We start from the raw sequence: 20,496 nt of genomic DNA on the forward strand, positions 1-20,496 counted from the left end.
AAGAAAATGAGCTCAGCCGGGCACAGGAGCAAACTGCAGAAGATCCAAGTTTCTTGCGCAACAGGTTCAAGACGAGATTGAACAGTGAGAAAGGGGTGACATGAACTTTTGAAACTCCCTCCATGTCCCAGAATACAGTGCAAAATACATCCCAGTTACATCATGAATACATTAAGGAGAGGTTGGGTTACACCGGATTAACATATGGAGGAGGGAGGGGGGAATATGCAGAGCTGGAGATATGTGCAGATAAGCGCTTCCTGAGTGCCGGTGATGGGAAGACAATGGTCCATGTATGCATAGTCTGCCACCTGGCATTGCCCGGAGGAAAGGCTTGGCAGAGCACCTTACTTGAGGGATTATGGAGGACAGGGGAGGTGTCATGGAGTCCTAGAGAAATTGAGCAAATTGGCACGTTGATTTTCTATGGATTTTATAGATTTTAGTCCCTTTTGACATTGACAATTGGGAATAAATGGATATATTGTAGCGAAGTAGAAGGTGAAGACATGCCCCCCCCCTTCCGTAACAGTGTCATCTGCAAACTGGATGAGCATCCCCTCAACTCCTCCATCCAAGTCGTTTATGGACAGACTGAGCAACAACAGGCCCCGGACAGAGCCCTGCAGCCCCCCTGGTCACAAATCTGTGGCGTAACCTCATGGGGGTGCAGTCGCCTCTCCTCATGAAGGATGTTTAAGGAGTTGGAAAAGGTTCACAAAAGGGCTGCCAAAATGATCAAGGCAGACTTGGCTATGAAGAAAAGTTGCAGCCTCTGGGGCTCTTTAGTTTAGAGCAGTGGTTCCCAATTAGCTAATTATTGAGGCGCCCCCCCAATTTTCAAAAGCCAATCCTGGCCTAGAGAAAATGGATGGAGAGTTGCATCTCCTGGCAGTGGAACTCAAAGACATCCAAGGAGTCGGAAGATTCAGGACAGGTAACATTAAGCTCTTCTTCACGCAAGGCAGAGTTCACCTGCGGAACTCCCCGGCACAGGACACCAGAGGGAGAAGGAGGGGGAAGCTGGGGGCGCTGGCTTTCCAAGGGTTAAAAGGGATTGAACTAGATTCCTAGAGAGGAGAGGAAGTCAAGGCGGGGGGGGGGTCGTGGGGGGGGAGAAACTCCCGAGCCAAAACCCCTCCCTCTCCCGCCTGCCTAAAAGGGAGGAAGGGCCTTTGTCTCTCTCTTCTGCATGTGCTGCATCCAGGGCGCCTCCGGGGATCCGGTGAGTCTCTGCATTGGGGAGAAGAGGGGGGTCCCCGGGATGCAGGGGGGTCCAGTTGCTGGAAGGAAGCGCAGGGGGAGAGAGGGGCTCTTGCGCCCCAGTCCTGCAGATGTTCTGATATTTGGGGTACCAAATGTGAGCCCCTTGAATTGGGCCAGGAAATGAACCGGCCATCCAAGCAGCTGTTTGAGAGGGGAATTAGATGTGTTCTCTAGGTTGTGGGGCTTCAGTGAGGAGGGGGGGCCCCATGGATGCCCCCTGGAGCTCCTTGGAGAAAAGGGGGAGATAGAAAGACAAGGAATCAAGAGAGGGAGCCCGGCCACCTTTGCATTTGGGCAGCTCCGCCTAGAGGGCACTGCCTTGGCCTCATGGGGTCCAGAGCGTGGAGGACCCTGGCCTGGTCCTCTCTCTCAGAGCTGGAAAGGGATCCTGCTAGTCACCTGAGCCCCCAGTGAGTGTGTTGGATCCAGGAGAAGCCCCAGACATCGCTGGCTGTGTGGAGGTCAAGCTACGTCACAGTATTATTATGATTATTCATTACCTGTCCTTCTCCATAAGGTCCCAGAGCAGCTGCCAACATTAAAACTCAATATTGCACTTGCTTCTTAGTGCTGTCCTTTGGTCCGGCCCACATGAACTTTGGCCTCGCCCATTTGGCCCTCAAGGGCTTGGCCAGATCAGGATCTGACCCTCAGAACAGAGAAAAGGGGATCCCACCCCAGCAGTCTGTCTGGAGGAAGTTGGAGATGCAGAGTGCTAGAAAACGAGACAGAAGCAGAAAAGAAGAGTGCCCTGAAATGGGGGTGGGAGGGAGAGCAACTCTTGAGGAGCCCCACTCTGGCCTAGTGCCCACATTCCACTCGGAACAAATGAAGCATTGTTCTGGCTTCATTCCTGGGCTGAAAACACTGAGAGGCAGGAGCCACCAGGCTCATTTGTCTGACAGAACCCCCTTCATTTGCCTCCACTTCTGGCCTGGTCACTTTCCCCCTAGGAGGGCGAGAGAATTTCTTTTTTTTTTATATAATATTTTTATTAAGGAATTTTTTTATAATCACAAAAACATAACATAACAATACAATAAACACAACAAATACATAAACAAACCAAAACACAAACAAAAAACACAAGTACAATTTCGTTTCTTAATTTCTTTTACCTTACTTCCCCGACTTCCTCATGCCTCCCTTTTCTGTATTCCAAATTCTAATCAATTATTCAGCAAATCTTCCCTTATTTTAGTTTAAATTTAATTTAATCTTCCTTATTCTCCTTGTCTTAACCATTACTAATAGTAACCATTTACTTTCTGGTCCAACATCATTCTAACTTTCATTAATTTTGTAGTATTTCTTTAAATAGTCCTTAAATTTTTTCCATTCTTCTTCCGCTGCTTCTCTTCCCTGGTTTCGGATTCTGCTCGTCATCTCTGCCAGGCCCATATAGTCAATCACCTTCATCTGCCATTCTTCCAGAGTGGGTAGATCTTGTGTCTTCCAGTACTTCGCAATAAGTATTCTAGCTGCTGTTGTAGCATACATAAAAAAGGTTATATCCATCTTTAACACCCCTTGGCCGACAATACCCAAGAGAAAGGCCTCTGGTTTCTTAGAGAAGGTATATTTAAATACCTTTTTCAGTTCATTATAGATCATTTCCCAGAATGCCTTAATCTTCGGGCACGTCCACCAAAGGTGAAAGAATGTACCTTCCTTTTCTTTACATTTCCAACATTTATTATCAGGCAAATGGTAAATCTTTGCAAGCTTGACTGGGGTTATGTACCACCTATAGATCATTTTCATAATATTTTCTCTTAAGGCATTACATGCCGTGAATTTCATCCCGGTGGTCCACAACTTTTCCCAATCAGCAAACAAAATGTTATGACCAATGTCCTGAGCCCATTTAATCATACTTGATTTGACCGTTTCATCTTGTGTGTTCCATTTCAGCAGCAAGTTATACATTTTTGACAAGTTTCTAGTACTTGGTTCTAACAGTTCAGTCTCCAATTTTGATTTTTCCACCTGGAAGCCAATTTTACTGTCCATTTTAAACACTTCATTTATTTGATGATAATGCAACCAATCCCTCACCTTCCCTTTTAATTTCTCAAAACTCTGCAATCTCAATCTGTCCCCTTCCTTTTCCAAAATTTCCCAGTATCTTGGCCATTTAGACTCCATATTTAACTTTTTGACTGCCTTAGCTTCCATTGGCGACAACCACCTTAGAGTTTTACTTTCCAGCAAATCTTTATATCTAATCCAGACATTTAATAGTGCTTTTCTGACAATATGGTTTTTGAAACCTTTATGTGCTTTAACCTTGTCATACCACAGATATGCATGCCACCCAAAAATATTATTAAAACCTTCCAAATCCAAAACATCTGTATTTTCAAGAAGTAGCCATTCTCTTAGCCAGCAGAAAGCTGCCGCTTCATAGTACAGTTTAAAGTCTGGCAGGGCAAACCCCCCTCTTTCCTTTGAATCCGTTAGTATCTTAAATTTAATTCTGGGCTTCTTGGGAGGGCGAGAGAATTTCTTCTTCTCCTTTCTGCTTCCTTTCCTTCTTCAAGAAAGCTCAGAGTCTGGCCTGTGGTGCAGTCCAGCCCTGGTTCCTCATCCACACTTGCTCAGGGGACCTTCTCCTTCTTCTGACCATGTACCAATTTCCTAAAAGCAATGTGTTTGCTTTGCAGTATTTGGCAGCACCTCTAAATCAGACAGGCAGAACTTGGTCAAAGAAAAGATGGATTTCTTCCTAAAGATGGATGAGGAAGACTCAGCTGGCCCTGGAGCAGGAAGAGGCCATGCTATGGAAACTGGGAGCAGTGAGGGATTCTGGGAAAGCTCAGGGCAGAAGATCCTGGGAGAGGAGGACACCCTTCGCTCAGAGGTGCAGAGCCAGCAGTTCGGGCAGTCCTGTCACCAGGAGGCTGAAGGACCACGAAAGGTTTGCAGCCAACTCTACCACTTTGACCATCAATGGCTGAAGCCAGAAAGGCACACGAAAGCTGAGATGCTGGACCTGGTGATCTTGGAGCAGTTCCTGGCTGTCCTTCCAGCGGAGATGGAGAGCTGGGTGAGGGAATGCGGAGCAGAGACCAGTTCCCAGGCCGTGGCCCTGGCCGAAGGTTTCCTCCTGAGTCAGGCGGAGGAGAGGAAGCAGGTGAGAGAGACTTTCCTCCGGATGCTCCCAAGGGGCTCCAAACAGGAGGGAGAAGATCCCTAAATTCCATCCTTTTTTGGGGGAATGTCATTGGATACCCCTCAAGTTTTTATCCCAGCCATTCCTTCTCAAACCCATCTCCACATTCTCTATTACAAATTCTTGTTGCTCTTTCAGGAAAAGGATGTTTCTGCAGAAATAGGACCAGATTCCTCTGAGGCAGAGAGGACTTCGTTGGACACCAGAGAGAGGCCGCTGGGTAAGGAGAAGGGAAGTTTTCTTCTTTTGATTCCATTTGGTTGATTCTGAAACTAATCTGTGGGTTCTGTCAGTGTTTTGGGGATGACACTTGGGGCCAAGAGGCCAAAGAAGATCAGATATATTTTAGCATAACTAAATTATGAAATGGGGGCAAACTCCCAAATGCACCTCTGAGAGAAGCATCCTGCACTCCTGTCTCCCCACTTCCCTTTGTCTCTCGCAGGTGAAAGAAGGATGCCGGCAAGACCTCCTCCTGCATCTCTTCATCCTGGTGGAGGAGAAGCAGCGGCTGAGGAACCGGATCAGGTGGGGGGAAGGAGGCTGGGGGGGGGAGACAGGGCATTTCAAAGCTGCCCTTAACAAAGGCTGAAAATGCCATTAATGAAGGTTTAAGCACTGAGGATAACGAGTAACCCCTTCACCTTAACTCTGAATGTCGCTAGTATTATTCATTATAAATTGTCTTTGGGGCATCTGGAGAGTCTTTCCATCCCAGAACAACACACAGGGAGAGGAGAAAGGGATTCTTCCATTTGGCAAACTGGAACACTTGCACAGACAAATTGATCTGAATAAAACAACGTGGAGTTCATTAAAATAAGCACCAGTAATCCAAATGTGCAGCAGACCAATCCAGTTAAAACAGTCCAGGCAGGAAGCAAAAGAGCAACGTGCAGGAAATAATCTTTATGCTGCCTAAGAGAAGGATATTTTTCTTTCAGAGCTCAGTTTCTTTTGAAGATGTCGCTGTTCGTTTCACGGCTGAGGAGCGGGCGTTGCTGGATCCTGCCCAGAGAGCTCTGCATAAGGAAGTCATGGAGGAGACTTGGAGGACCATGATCTCTCTGGGTAAAGTTCCCTCTTGGGTCATCATATCTGTTTTGGAATTCAATAGATATTTCTCTGGGACAAACCTCCCATATTTGGATGGATCCCAACGTTGCCACCTAGAGCGCCAGGGATTCTCACTCCCACAGCTCACCTTGCCTGGGGGGCTGGGGACTGTTTGGTCTGTGAATATTGTTCCTCCCCTTCTGCCTTTTTGCACAGGGATCAGGGTGTGGATAGACTTTCTGCATGTTTTGAACCAATCAGTTGTTCCATATCCAGTTCTAAACTGTAGCTTCTGGCTTAGGAACAGCTTCTTTCTTTCTTTCTTTCTTTCTTTCTTTCTTTCTTTCTTTCTTTCTTCCCTTCATACAGTGTAAAGCTGTGGACTTTTCTTCATCTACTGCTGACTCAGGTTTTTCCCCAACAGATTCTGTCCATTCTCTGATCTGCAGTCTCTAATCTGCAGTCTCTCTCAAACCTCTCCAGCCATTCTGCACATTTCATCTCTTAGCTGCTGGTTATGGCACATCAAAAATCTAAAGGCGTTCTGTGTTATTTCTGCTATAATTTACTAATTATGATTTATTAGTTTTTCTTCCCTTTACCGTCTCTGCTTCTCTGCACTTATAAAAAGTTACCGTCGGTTTTCGGTCCGTTCTGCATAGGAAAAACAAACAGAGAAAGGATATTTATCGACAGTGTAGTTTTGAAGTTAAAGGCAAAGTCTCAGAACTATATATTCATTTTAATCTTTTGAAATCACCAGTAGTTAGTTTTGAGCTTTCTTGAGATATTTTCCAGACCCATTTAGAATTCTGTCATTACCCAGCAGTTTAATTCTCTCCTGCACGCTAGGTAATTGGTAGATAGAGAATCCAATTCATATTCATATATACCTCTCGCCTTGCAGATGGAGTTGGTTTGATGACTGAGCCAAATAATTTCATCCCTGAAAAGAATAGGCTTTGTGAATCTGAATTTCCCATAAATATGTCAGCAAAGGCAGTGAACTCTGCTGTAAGACTTCCCATCTAACTCCCTTCAGATCTTCCCTTATCACAAATGTTCATTTGCATTATTCAAAAACTGGGAACTCCATTTCTTTCTTAGGCTCTGATCTGTTCCTCTCTTCATTGCAGATGGTGATGAATTAGAAATTAAGAACAAGGGACAACACGACAAAATCCTCACAGTGGAGAAGCCATATCAAGATTTGGAGTGTGGGGAGAACTTCAGTCAGAGCTCCCATGCCACTTCCCATCAAAGAAATCCTATGGGGAAGAAACCCTTTCAGTGTTCGCAATGTGGAAAGAGCTTCAATCACAGCTCACATTTCAAAGACCATCAAAGAATTCATTCCGGGGAGAAACCATATAAGTGCTTGAAGTGTGGGAAGTCTTTTCCTACAAGCAAATGCTTCCGTCGACATCAGAGTATTCACAGCGGAGAGAAACCATATCAGTGCATGGAATGTGGAAAGAGCTTCTCCAGGAAAGATAGTCTCACTTCCCATCAAAGAATTCATACAGGGGAGAAACCATTTCAGTGCTTGGAATGCACAAAGTGCTTTACTACACAAAAATTATTTCATCAACATCAGAGAATTCACACTGGGGAGAAACCATTTCAATGCCAAGAGTGTGGAAAGAGCTTCAGATGGAGAGCCTATTTCACTTCCCATCAAAGAATTCATACAGGGGAGAAACCATTTCAGTGTCTGGAATGTGGGAAGAACTTCAATCGGAGCTCATGTCTCACTTCCCATCAAAGAATTCATACAGGGGAGAAACCATATAAGTGCTTGGACTGTGGGGAGTCTTTTCCTACAAGCAAATACTTCCGTCGACATCAGAGTATTCACAGCGGAGAGAAACCGTACCAGTGCATGGAATGTGGAAAGACTTTCTTCAGGAAAGATAGTCTCACTTCTCACCTCAGAATTCATACAGGGGAGAAGCCGTATCAGTGCCTGGAATGTGAGAAGTGCTTTACTACAAGAAGAGACTTGCAACAACATAAGAGAATTCACACTGGGGAGAAACCATATCAGTGCTTGGAGTGTGGGAAGAGCTTCAGTCAGAGGGCCAATCTTATGTCCCATCAAAGGGTTCATACGGGGGAGAAACCATATCAGTGCGTGGAATGTGGGAAGAGCTTCAGTCGGAGCTCAAGTCTCACTTCCCATACTAGAATTCACAGTGGGGAGAAAGCATATCAGTGCTTGGAATGCAAGAAGAGGTTTACTACAAGCACACACTTCCGTCGACATCAGAAAATTCACACTGGGGAGAAACCATTTCAATGCCAAGAGTGTGGAAAGAGCTTCAGTCGCAGGTCTCATCTCACTTTCCACCAAAGAATTCATACAAAGGAGAATCCCGAATAGTGCTTGGAATGTGGAAAGAGCTTCACCTGGAATAAATATTTCACGTCCCATGAAGCATCTGGTGGGGGCTGGGGCCATTTCATCCATCTCAAGGCCTCCACCTGCACTCTCAAAGCATCCCCACCCACCCAGTTTGTATGTGACTAGAGGTGGGTGTGACCTCACCTGCCCAGGTAACAAAGAGCAGGACTGGTCAGCCACCTCTCTCTCTCTCTCTCTCTGACTACTTTCATCAAAGAAGCAACATCTGCTCAGCCTAAGATGCCCTCTTGGCTTGCAGCCAAGATAGGACAAAGGGACTGTCTCCTTATGGGATACTTTTCTAAGCTAAGTCTGCCTTCTGGGTTCCAATTGTGAACAGAATGTGAGTGAGTAAACTCTTTTATACTTTTACAGAAGACTGTGTCGTGTCTTATCTTTTATGAGGGACTAAAGGGGACATTACAAATGAAACTTATGATAGAGGCTTTAGCGAGCCTGAGGAAATGCATCCACTGTTAGCTTAAAAAGGGGAATTTTACTCAGCTAAATTGTGGAATTTGTTAACACAAGTTGGAAAGGATGTAATCAAACAATATATCCTCTCCTGCATCCCTGAACATTCCCACACTAATTACCAGCTGGTTGCTCATCTCCCTTTCCTGGGCAAGGTTTTGGAGCGGGTGGTTGCGGACCAGATCCAGGGGCTCTTGGAGGAATTTCCTACATCCATTTCAGTCAGGGTTTAGGTCCAGTTTTGGCCCAGAAACTGTTTTGGTGGCCCTGGATGATGACTTCTCTCAAGAGAGAGAGACAGGGGAACATGTCCCTGTTAATTCCCCTCAACCTCTCAGCAGCTTTCGATACCTTCTGGAGTGGCTGTCCAAATTAGGGGTGGGTCATTCCCAGAGGGGGATGCTGGCAAATGCTTTTCAGACCTTGGCCCCAAGGAGTTGGCTATGCAGGAGGCCGTGATAGCCATCAACTAGGATGAGAGACATTCATGGAGGGGAGGGATATGGCTGGCCCCTTCTAGCCAGGCTGGTTCTGCTCTGCCTTCCCAGCTGGAGGCAGCCATGCTTCTGAACCTCAGTTGCTGGAAACCCCAGGAGGGGAGAAGAGGGCTCTTGTCTGAGGACCTCTCTTGTGGGTTTGCCATAATGGGCATCTGGTTGGCCACTGTGAGGGCAGGAGGCGGGGCCTGTGGGGTGGATCCAGCGGCTGCCGGACTCTTCCGAGTTTAGTGTGGATTTGAAGCTCCTCCTCTCTTGCCTCAAGATAAATATAAAGGAAGGAGGGGCGGTGTGTGTGAATGGAGAGAACTTCTCCCCGCTTCTCTCCTCATCCTAGAGGTGCGGGGAGGGTCATAAATCGAAGGGCACTCTAAGGGACGCCAAGATGTGGGAGATGACCCCCGAGGGCTGAAGCCCAGGGCTGGGCTGGCTCCCTCTGCCACCCCTCCACTTGGCACACACATGCGCGCCCTCTGCCGAGAGGGCAGGACCAGTGGGCTTCTGCTCGACCAGAGCCGCTTCTTTTCTGGCCAAGCCTCCCTCTCCACACAAACACATTTTCCGCGTGTCCGGGGGCGCGCGCTCTTCCCGCATCCTCCTCCTCCTCCTCCTCCTCCAGTTCCCTTTCCGTCCAGCCAGGCTCCGATGCTCCGATTGATGCAATCTTTCTAGCCGATTTTGCGCCCCCCAACCCGGCAGGGGCCCACCTTGCTCGCCATCAGGCGAATGGAGGCAGGGAGGGAAGAGGGGGTCCTGGTCAGGGGGGAGGAAGGGGAAAGGACGGAGGGCGCAGGGCGAAATAAAGGCAGGAAGCCCCGCGGGAGAGGGCGGCGGAGCCCGAGGGGGACGCTGCGCCTGAGTCCCCGCAGCGCGGAACTGGACGCACCAGAACCGCCGCCTCCCCCCCCCCCCGCCAGCTGCACCACACTGTGAACTCATGTTGAATTTGTGGTCCAGCAAGACCCCTCGATCTTTTTCACATGCACTGCTATGTCCCCCATCCTATATTTGTGCATCTGGTTCTTCCTGCCTAAGTGCAGAATCTGACCTTTGTCCCTATGGACATTCATTTTGTCCGCTTGCCCCAGTTCTCCAATCTGTAATGGTCATCCTGAATCCCGATTCTGTCTTCTGTGCCATTAGCTGCCCCTCCCAGTTTGGTGTCATCTGCAAACTGGATGAGCATCCCCTCAACTCCTCCATCCAAGTCGTTTATGGACAGACTGAGCAACAACAGGCCCCGGACAGAGCCCTGCAGCCCCCCTGGTCACCCATCTATGGCGCAAATTCATGGGGGGTGCAGTCGCCTCTCCTCATGAAGGATGTTTAAGGAGTTGGAAAAGGTTCAGAAAAGGGCTGCCAAAATGATCCAGGCAGACTTGGCTATGAAGAAAGGTTGCAGCCTCTGGGGCTCTTTAGAGCAGTGGTTCCCAATTAGCTAATTACTGCGCCCCCCCCCTAATTTTCAAAACCAATCCTGGCCTAGAGAAAGTGGAAGGAGAGTTGCATCTCCTGGCAGTGGAACTCAAAGACATCCAAGGAGTCGGAAGATTCAGGACAGATAACATTAAGCTCTTCTTCACGCAAGGCAGAGTTCACCTGCGGAACTCCCCGGCACAGGACACCAGAGGGAGAAGGAGGGGGAAGCTGGGGGCGCTGGCTTGCCAAGGGTTAAAAGGGATTGAGCTGGATTCCTAGAGAGGAGAGGAAGTCAAGCGGGGGGGGGAGGGGATGGGGGGGGGGAGAAACTCCCGAGCCAAAACCCCTCCCTCTCCCGCCTGCCTAAAAGGGAGGAGGGGCCTTTGTCTCTCTCTTCTGCACGTGCTGCATCCAGGGCGCCTCCGGGGATCCGGTGAGTCTCTTCTCCTCTTGCATAGGATCTATTGGGGAGAAGAGGGGGGTCCCCGGGATGCAGGGGGGTCCAGTTGCTGGAAGGAAGCGCAGGGGGAGAGAGGGGCTCTTGCGCCCCAGTCCTGCTGGTGTTCTGATATTTGGGGTACCAAATGTGAGCCCCTTGAATTGGGCCAGGAAATGAACCGGCCATCCAAGCAGCTGTTTGAGAGGGGAATTAGATGTGTTCTCTAGGTTGTGGGGCTTCAGTGAGGAGGGGGGGCCCCATGGATGCCCCCTGGAGCTCCTTGGAGAAAAGGGGGAGATATAAAGACAAGGAATCAAGAGAGGGAGCCCGGCCACTTTTGCATTTGGGCAGCTCTGCCTAGAGGGAGCTAGGCCTCATGGGGTCCAGAGCATGGAGGACCCTGGCCTGGTCCTCTCTCTCAGAGCTGGAAAGGGATCCTGCTAGTCACTGAGGCCACCTAGAATCATAGAATCATAGAATCCTAGAGTTGGAAGAGACCACAAGGGCCATCGAGTCCAACCCCCTGCCAAGCAGGAAACACCATCAGAGCACTCCTGACATATGGTTGTCAAGCCTCTGCTTAAAGACCTCCAAAGCAGGAGACTCCACCACACTCTTTGGCAGCAAATTCCACTGTCAAACAGCTCTTACTGTCAGGAAGTTCTTCCTAATGTTTAGGTGGAATCTTCTTTCTTGTAGTTTGGATCCATTGCTCCGTGTCCGCTTCTCTGGAGCAGCAGAAAACAACCTTTCTCCCTCCTCTATGTGACATCCTTTTATATATTTGAACATGGCTATCATATCACCCCTTAACCTCCTCTTCTCCAGGCTAAACATGCCCAGCTCCCTTAGCCGTTCCTCATAAGGCATCGTTTCCAGGCCTTTGACCATTTTGGTTGCCCTCCTCTGGACACGTTCCAGTTTGTCAGTGTCCTTCTTGAACTGTGGTGCCCAGAACTGGACACAGTACTCTAGGTGAGGTCTGACCAGAGCAGAATACAGTGGCACTATTACTTCCCTTGATCTAGATGCTATACTCCTATTGATGCAGCCCAGAATTGCATTGGCTTTCTTAGCTGCCGCGTTGCACTGTTGGCTCATGTCAAGTTTGTGGTCAACCAAGACTCCTAGATCCTTTTCACATGTACTGCTCTCAAGCCAGGTGTCACCCATCTTGTATTTGTGCCTCTCATTTTTTTTGCCCAAGTGCAATACTTTACATTTCTCCCTGTTAAAATTCATCTTGTTTGTTTTGGCCCAGTTCTCTAATCTGTCAAGGTCGTTTGGAAGTGTGATCCTGTCCTCTGGGGTGTTAGCCACCCCTCCCAGTTTGGTGTCATCTGCAAATTTGATCAGGATGCCCTTGAGTCCATCATCCAAGTCATTGATAAAGATGTTGAATAAGACCGGGCCCAATACAGAACCCTGTGGCACCCCACTAGTCACTCTTCTCCAGGATGAAGAGGAACCATTGATGAGCACCCTTTGGGTTCGGTCAGTCAGCCAGTTACAAATCCACTGAGTGGTAGCATAGTCAAGACCGCATTTTACCAGCTTCTTTACAAGAATATCATGGGGCACCTTGTCGAATGCCTTGCTGAAATCAAGGTAGGCTACATCCACTGCGTTCCCTTCATCTACCAGGCTTGTAATTCTGTCAAAAAACAAGATCAGGTTAGTCTGACATGACTTATTTTTCAGAAATCCATGCTGTCTATTGGTGATCACAGCATTCCTTTCTAGGTGCTCACAGACTGTTTGCTTAATGATCTGCTCCAGAATCTTCCCTGGTATTGATGTCAGACTGACTGGGCGGTAATTATTTGGGTCCTCTCTTTTCCCCTTTTTGAAAATAGGGACAACATTTGCCCTCCTCCAGTCTGCCGGGACTTCGCCTGTTCTCCAGGAATTCTCAAAGATGACTGCCAGTGGTTCTGAAATCACATCTGCCAGTTCTTTTAATACTCTTGGATGCAGTTCATCTGGCCCTGGAGACTTGAATACATCTAGACTAGCCAAGTATTCTTGTACTATCTCCTTAGTTATTCTGGGCTGTGTTTCCTCTGCGGAATCATTTGCTCCAAATTCTTCAGGTCGGGCATTGTTTTCTTTATCGGAGAAGACTGAGGCAAAGAAGGCATTGAGGAGTTCAGCCCTTTCTGTGTCCCCTGTTTGCATTTCACCATCTTCTCCTGAGTGACCCCACTGTTTCTTTGTTCTTCCTTTTGCTACGAACATACCCATAAAAGCCTTTTTTGTTGCTTTTAACCTCTCTAGCAAGCCTGAGTTCATTCTGTGCTTTAGCTTTTCTGACTTTGTGTCTACACGTGCTGGCTATTTGTTTGAATTCCTCTTTGGTGGTTTACCCCCTTTTCCATTTTTTGTACACATCGTTTTTTAATCTTAACTCAGTTAAAAGTTCTTTAGATAGCCACCCTGGCTTCTTTAGGCACCTTCCATGTTTCCGTCTCATTGGTATTGCCTGAAGTTGTGCTTTTACTATCTCCCTCTTAACAAACTCCCAGCCATCGTGAACTCCCTTTCCTTTTAGTATTACTCTCCATGGGATCTCACCCAGCACTTCCCTAAGTTTTATGAAGTCGGCTTTCTTAAAGTCAAGAAATTGAGTCCTAGTATGCTTGGCTGCTCCTTTCCGCTGTATAGTAAACTTCAGAAGAGCATGATCACTCACGCCTAATGATCCTTCCACTTCTACCCCACTAACCAGGTCATCAACATTGGTTAGGAGCAGATCTAAAATGGCTGTTCCTCTTGTTGCTTCTCCCACTTTCTGGACAATGAAGTTGTCTGCAAGGCCAGTGAGGAATCTGTTTGACCTTTTGCTCTTGGCTGAGTTTGACATCCAACAAATATCCGGGTAATTGAAGTCCCCCATTACTACTATCTCCCTTCCTTTTGCATGCTTGGCCATCTGTTCCAGGAAGGCATCATCTATGTCCTCCGTTTGGCTTGGGGATCTATAGTAAAATCCCACAATGAGGTCTCTGTTATTCTTCTCTCCCTTAATTTTGACCCAAATGCTCTCACTTTGGCTTTGAGGTTCTAAATCTTGGATCTCTTCACAGGTATACACATCCCTGACATAACGCCACTCCTCCTCCTTTCTTGTCTGGTCTGTTTCTCTGAAATAGATTGTATCCCTCCATTATTACATTCCAATCGTGGGACTTATCCCACCAGGTTTCAGTGATGCCTATTATGTCATATTTAGTTTGCTGTACCAAGAGCGCAAGCTCATCTTGTTTATTTCCCATGCTTTGCGCCTGAGCCCCCAGTGAGTATGTTGGATCCAGGAGAAGCCCCAGACAGAGCTGGCTGTGGGGGGGGGGGCTAAGCTACGTCACAGTATTATTATGATTATTCATTACCTGCCCTTCTCCATAAGGTCACAGAGCAGCTGCCAACATTAAAACACAAGATTAAAACTCAATATTGCACTTGCTTCTTAGTGCTGTCCTTTGGTCTGGCCCACATGAACTTTGGCCTCACCCATTTGGCCCTCAAGGGCTTGGCCAGATCAGGATCTGGCCCTCAGAACAGAGAAAAAGGGATCCCACCCCAGGAGTCTGTCTGGTGATGTGGAGATGCAAAGTGCTGATTTCATTCTTGGACTGAAAACACTGAGAGGCAGGCTGATTCATCTCACAGAAACCCCTTCATTTGCCTCCACTTTTGGCCTGGTCACTTTCCCCCTAGGAGGGCGAGAGAATTTCTTCTTCTCCTTCCTTTTTTTCTTACAGAAAGCTCAGAGTCTGGCCTGGGGTGCAGTCCAGCCCTGGTTCCTAGCAAGACTCATCCACACTTGCTCAGGGGACCTTCTTCTTCTGCTGACCGTGTGCCAATTTCATAACAGAACAATATATTTCCTTTGTAGAATTTGCCAGCACCTCTAAATCAGACAGGCAGAACTTGGCCAAGTAAAAACTGGATTCCTTCCTAAAGATGGAAGAGGAAGACTCAGCTGGCCCTGAAGCAGAAAGAGGCCATGGCATTGACACTGGGAGCAGTGGGGGATTCTGGGAAAGCTCTGGGCAGAAGATCCTGGGAGAGGAGGACACCCTTCACTCAGAGGTGCAGAGCCAGCAGTTGAGGCAGTTCTGCTCCCAGGAGGCCAAAGGACCCCGAGAAGTTTGCAGCCAACTCTACCACCTTTGCCACCAGTGGCTGAAGCCAGAAAGGCACACGAAAGCTGAGATGCTGGACCTGGTGATCTTGAAGCAGTTCCTGGCTGTCCTTCCAGCGGAGATGGAGAGCTGGGTGAGGGAATGCGGAGCAGAGACCAGTTCCCAGGCGGTGGCCCTGGCCGAAGGTTTCCTCCTGAGTCAGGCGGAGGAGAGGAAGCAGGTGGAGAAGAAGCAGGTGAGAGAGACTTTCCTCTGATACTCCCAAGGGGCTCCAAGGAGGGAGAAGATCCCTAAATCCCATCCTTTTTGGGGGGAATGTCATTGGATACCCCTCAAGTTTTTGTCCCAGCCATTCCTTCTCAAACCCATCTCCACATTCTCTATTACAAATTCTTGTTCCTATTTCAGGAAAAGGATGTTTCTGCAGAAATGGGACCAGATTCCTCTGAGGCAGAGAGGACTTCGTTGGACACCAGAGAGAGGCCGCTGGGTAAGGAGAAGGGAAGTTTTTCTTCTTTTCATTCCATTCTGTTGATTCTGAAACTAATCTTTTGGGAGAAGCCACTTGGGGCCAAGAACCCAAAGGAGATGAGATATATTTGAACATAACTAAAATATGAAACGGGGACAAAGGTCAGAAAGCACCTCTGAGAGAAGCATCCTGCACTCCTGTCTCCCCACTTCCCTTTGTCTCTCGCAGGTGAAAGAAGGATGCCGGCAAGACCTCCTCCTGCATCTCTTCATCCTGGTGGAGGGGAAGCAGCGGCTGAGGAATCGGATCAGGTGGGGGGAAGGAGCCTTGTGGGGAAAGGGGCTTGGGGGGGGGAGACAGGGCATTTCTGGGGGCAAATGAACCCCCTCTTGACTTCTGTCAAAGCAGCCCTTAACAAAGGCTGAAAATGCCATTAATGAAGGTTTAGGCACTGAGGATAAAGAGTAACCCCTTCACCTTAACTCTGAATGTCGCTAATATTATTCATTATAAATTGTCTTTGGGGCATCTGGAGAGTCTTCCCATCCCAGAACAACACACAGGGAGAGGAGAAAGGGATTCTTCCATTTGGCAAACTGAAAAGCTTGCACAGAGAGAATGATCTGAATAAAACAATGTGAAGTTCCACCCATTTTCACTAAGATTCATATCCATCATTAAAATACAGTGGTACCTTGGGTTAAGAACTTATTTCGTTCATAACCCGAGGTACTGTTTCTGGGTTAGCGGAGTCTGTAACCTGAAGCGTCTGTAATCTGAAGCATCTGTAACCCCAGGTACCACCGTACACTATGAAAGAACTCCTTTAAAGCATTAAAATAAGCACCAATAATCTAAATGTGCAGCAGAGCAATCCGATTAAGACAACCCAGGCAGGAAGCAAAAGAGCAACGTGCAGGAAATAATCTTTATGCTGCCTAAGAGAAGGATATTTTATTTCAGAGCTCAGTTTCTTTTGAAGATGTTGCTGTTCGTTTCACGGCTGAGGAGTGGGCGTTGCTGGATCCTGCCCAGAGAGCTCTGCATAAGGAAGTCATGGAGGAGACTTGGAGGACCATGATCTCTCTGGGTAAAGTTCCCTCTTGGGTCATCATCTCTGTTTTGGAATTCAGTAGATATTTCTCCGTGACAAACCTCCCATATTTGGATGGATCCCAACGTTGCCACCTAGAGCACCTGGGATTCTCACCCACACAGCTCACCTTGCATGGGGGGCTGGGCACTGTTTGGTCTGTGAATATTGTTCCTCCCCTTCTGCCTTTTTGCACAGGGATCAGGGTGTGGATAGGCTTTCTGAGTGTTCAGGGAAGTCGGCTCTGCCAAGTTTTTGTTTGTGTGGATTTTTGGGTGAAGCACAAAGTCTTTCTCCAAATAAATTTCCAATAGATGAGAGGTTTTTTCTGCCTATGTATTAAGATCAGTCTTTGCCACCTCCAATCGTCCATAAATCTCTTCTGGCTTTGGAACAGCTTTCTTTCTTCCTTCCTTCCTTCCTTCCTTCCTTCCTTCCTTCCTTCCGTTGTAAAGCTGTGCACTTTTCTTTCTCTATTGCTGTCTCAGGTCCCCCCCCCCAACAGATTCTGTCCATTCTCTAATCTGCAGTCTCTCTCAAACCTCTCCAGCCATTCTGCACATTTCATCTCTTAGCTGTTGGTTATGGCATGTCAAAAATCAAAAGGCATTCAGTGTAATTTTTGCTATGATTTACTAATTATGATTTATTAGTTCTCCTCCCTTGACCATCTCCGCTTCTCTGCACTTATAAAAAGTTACCATCAGTTTTCGGTCCGTTCCACACAGGAAAAACAGAGAAAGGAGATTTACGAACAGTGTAGCTTAGAAGTTAATAAAGGCAAACTTTCAGAATAATATATTCGTTTTAATCTTTTGAAATGACCAGTACTTAGTTTTGAAGTTTTTGATATATTTTCAAGACCCATTTAGAATTCTGTCATTACCCAGCAGTTTAATTCTCCCCTGGACGCTAGGTAATTGGTAGACAGAGAATCCAATTCATATTCAAATAGACTTCTGACCTTGCAGGTGGAGTTGGTTTGATGATTGAGCCAAATAAATTTCATCCCAAACAAGAACAGGCTTTTTGAATCTGAATTTCCCATAAATATTTCTTTCTTAGGCTCTGATTTGTTCCTCTCTTCATTGCAGTTGATGATAAATCAGAAATTAAGAACAAGGAACAACACGACAAAATCCTCACAGTGGAGAAGCCATATCAAGATTTGGAACATGGAGAGAACTTCAGTCAGAGCTCAAATGCCACTTCCCATCAAAGAAATGCTATTGGGAAGAAACCCTTTCAGTGTTTGGAATGTGGAAAGAGCTTCAGTCGGAAGAATAGTCTTAATTCCCATCTAAATATTCATACAGGGGAGAAGCCCTATCAGTGCTTGGAATGCACAAAGTGCTTTGCTGCAAGAAAAAAGTTATGGCAACATAAGAGAATTCACACTGGGGAGAAACCATATCAGTGCTTGGAATGTGGAAAAAGCTTCAGTTGGAAGGATAGGCTTACTTCCCATCAAATAATTCATACAGGGGAGAAACCATTTCCTTGCCTGGAATGTGGGAAGAGTTTCAGGAAGAGGACCTATCTCACTTCACATCAAAAAATTCACACAGGGGAGAAACCATTTCAGTGCCTTGAATGTGAGAAGTTCTTTACTACAAGAAGAGACTTGCATCAACATGAGAGTATTCACACTGGGGAGAAACCATTTCTGTGCTTGGAATGTGGGAAGAGCTTCAGTCAAAAGGGAAGTCTCACTTCCCATCAAAGAATACATACAGGGGAGAAACCATTTCAGTGCCCGGAATGTGATAAGTTCTTTAGTACAAGAAGAAACTTACATCAACATAAGAGAATTCACAGTGGGGAGAAACCATACCAGTGCTTGGAATGTGGGAAAAGCTTTAGGAAATGGACCTATCTCACTTCCCATCAGATAATTCATACAGGGGAGAAACCATTTCAGTGTGTGGAATGCGATAAGTTCTTTACTACAAGAAGAGACTTGCATCAACACAAGAGAATTCACACTGGAGAGAAACCATATCAGTGCTTAGAGTGTGGGAAGAGCTTCAGGCGGAGCTCATGTCTCACTTCCCATCAGAGAATTCATACAGGGGAGAAACCATATCAGTGCTTGGAATGTGGGGAGTCTTTTCCTACAAGCAAATACTTCCGTCGACATCAGAGTATTCACAGTGGAGAGAAACCATACCAGTGTGTGGAGTGTGGAAAGAGCTTCTCCAGGACGGACAGTCTCACTTCTCACCAAAGAATTCATACAGGGGAGAAACTATATCACTGCTTGGAGTGCACAAAGTGCTTTACTACGCGATATGGGTTCCATCGACATCAGAGAATTCACACTGGGGAGAAACCATTTGAATGCCAAGAGTGTGGAAAGAGCTTCAGATGGAGCGCCCATTTCACTTCCCATCAAAGAATTCATACAGGGGAGAAGCCACATGAGTGCTTGGAATGTGGGAAGAGCTTCGGTCGGAGAAATCACCTTACTTCCCACCAAAGAATTCATACGACAGATAAACCCGAATAGGGCTTGGAATGTGGAAAGAGCTGGAAGGAAATCTCACTTCCCATGAAAGAACTCACAGCGGGGAAAATCCTGGAGTCATAGAATAGTAGCTTTGGGAGGAATCTTGAGGGTCATCTAGTCTAACCAACTGCAATGCATCTTCTTGATGTTTAGTCAGAATCTCCTTTCTTGTTATGTTATTGTGGGGTTACATGGTTCTTCACCTCCTTTTCAATCGTGAGAATAACCCTGTACAGACTAATCAGGTTCCTTATCTGTTTAGATGTTTAGCTTGAATGAGACATAGTGCACATAGAGAACACAAATAAGCAATGAGACAACCAATGCGTATTGGAATTTCTATATAACATTGCTTTATTGATTAACAAACTTAACACATAACAAGACAAGGGAACATGCACTCAGACACACACGCAATCACACACACACCTTCTCTAGGTTGGCCAGACCTAGAGGGTGGCTGGCAGGCAGGCAGCCGGATCTCAACTGCGTCTGACACACACCTCAGTCCGAAAGAGACTAATCTTATACACTCTTCTCATTGTGCATCTAAGTCTCATGTTCCTGAGTGACATGTTCCTGGCAGTTCTTAGCATGTTCTTGGAAGTCCTCCATCTTTAGCATCTTCTAGGCATATCACAGCCCTTACTGTTTGTACCCAGTCTTCTGGCACGGTACAACACTCATTGTTTGGGGCTAGCATTGCATGGCTTAGTCTTTATGCTTCATTGTAGGTACAGAACTTTTTGCCAGAACATGAACATTCCATTCGCTTCTTTTGATCAGCACAGTTCATTCATAACACACTTCATTCATAATAGCATCCATTTTGTGAGGTGTTCTTCAGCCTGAAATGTGTGGTGGTCTTCAGCCATCTTGCGGCTCATTCAAAACATGTCATTCATAACAACTGTGAGTTAGGTTAGGCTCCCCAAGGTCTCCCAGTGAGCTTCATGGCCAAGTCGAGATTGAACCCAGGTCTCCCAGGGTGTAGTCGAATACTCTGGCAATGTACTACTACACTGGCTCTCCCATGAGACTCTTAGAAATTGTTTGTGCATGTTTGCTTAAAATTTGGGTGCCATATTCTGGTGTTTGTGTCTAAAGTTGTATACTGCTCTAGCAAAGTAATTAATGTAATAATAGTAAGTACAGTATTATAATAGACTTAAGGCAATGTTAGCTGGGGGGGGGAGTTTCAAATTCTGGGGGTGAGCGGTGATTGGCTGTGAATTTGGAAGGGTGTTTGAGTAAGTACAACATAACAATCAGGCTTTTGGCTTACTAAACTTTCTCTAACCCTTTAAATGTGTGTGAGGCAGATGATTGCTTTGTTTCACTTTTTCTTGTTTTTATTATCTAGGTTGTGTTTTTATTTTGCATTTTAATGGTGGGAACCGTCCTGAGGTTTTTGGATGAAAGCAGTATATAAATTTCATAAACTAAATGTCGGACGGTAGTCATAACTGATAAATGAAACATTTAAAAATACTCAAGCAAACAAAAAAATTTCCACATAAATCACAACAACTTAAAAAAACCAGCAA

The 20,496-nt window shown here is 46.5% G+C and overlaps 3 protein-coding genes across 5 annotated transcripts; all 3 read left to right on the plus strand.

Annotated features, from left to right (window-relative positions):
- Positions 1-1,192: 1,192 nt before the first annotated feature.
- On the plus strand, positions 1,193-4,475 carry LOC128400487 (zinc finger and SCAN domain-containing protein 16-like). The gene is made up of 2 exons (XM_053362701.1): positions 1,193-1,225; positions 3,933-4,475. Exon 2 carries the CDS (start codon positions 3,983-3,985, stop codon positions 4,463-4,465), a length of 483 nt encoding a protein of 160 aa, XP_053218676.1. The 5' UTR covers positions 1,193-1,225; positions 3,933-3,982; the 3' UTR covers positions 4,466-4,475.
- A 6-nt stretch (positions 4,476-4,481) lies between these two features.
- On the plus strand, positions 4,482-8,190 carry LOC128400468 (zinc finger protein OZF-like). The gene is made up of 4 exons (XM_053362669.1): positions 4,482-4,661; positions 4,887-4,969; positions 5,386-5,512; positions 6,634-8,190. The coding sequence occupies exons 1-4, from the start codon at positions 4,487-4,489 to the stop codon at positions 7,878-7,880; spliced, it is 1,632 nt and encodes a 543-aa protein (XP_053218644.1). The 5' UTR covers positions 4,482-4,486; the 3' UTR covers positions 7,881-8,190.
- A 6,210-nt stretch (positions 8,191-14,400) lies between these two features.
- Positions 14,401-20,232, plus strand: LOC128399644 (zinc finger protein 883-like). Of its 3 annotated transcripts, none has more exons than XM_053361282.1 (5): positions 14,401-15,110; positions 15,284-15,365; positions 15,576-15,658; positions 16,311-16,437; positions 17,535-20,232. In XM_053361282.1, exons 1-5 carry the CDS (start codon positions 14,694-14,696, stop codon positions 18,947-18,949), a joined length of 2,124 nt encoding a protein of 707 aa, XP_053217257.1. In that variant the 5' UTR covers positions 14,401-14,693; the 3' UTR covers positions 18,950-20,232. The 3 variants fall into 3 exon arrangements, with proteins under 3 accessions (XP_053217257.1, XP_053217258.1, XP_053217259.1); XM_053361283.1 differs by having other exon boundaries at positions 14,401-15,095; XM_053361284.1 differs by having other exon boundaries at positions 14,401-15,095; positions 15,290-15,365.
- Positions 20,233-20,496: the final 264 nt, after the last annotated feature.

Source organism: Podarcis raffonei, chromosome 13, assembly GCF_027172205.1.
Source record: "Podarcis raffonei isolate rPodRaf1 chromosome 13, rPodRaf1.pri, whole genome shotgun sequence".
Taxonomy (NCBI): Eukaryota; Metazoa; Chordata; class Lepidosauria; order Squamata; family Lacertidae; genus Podarcis; species Podarcis raffonei.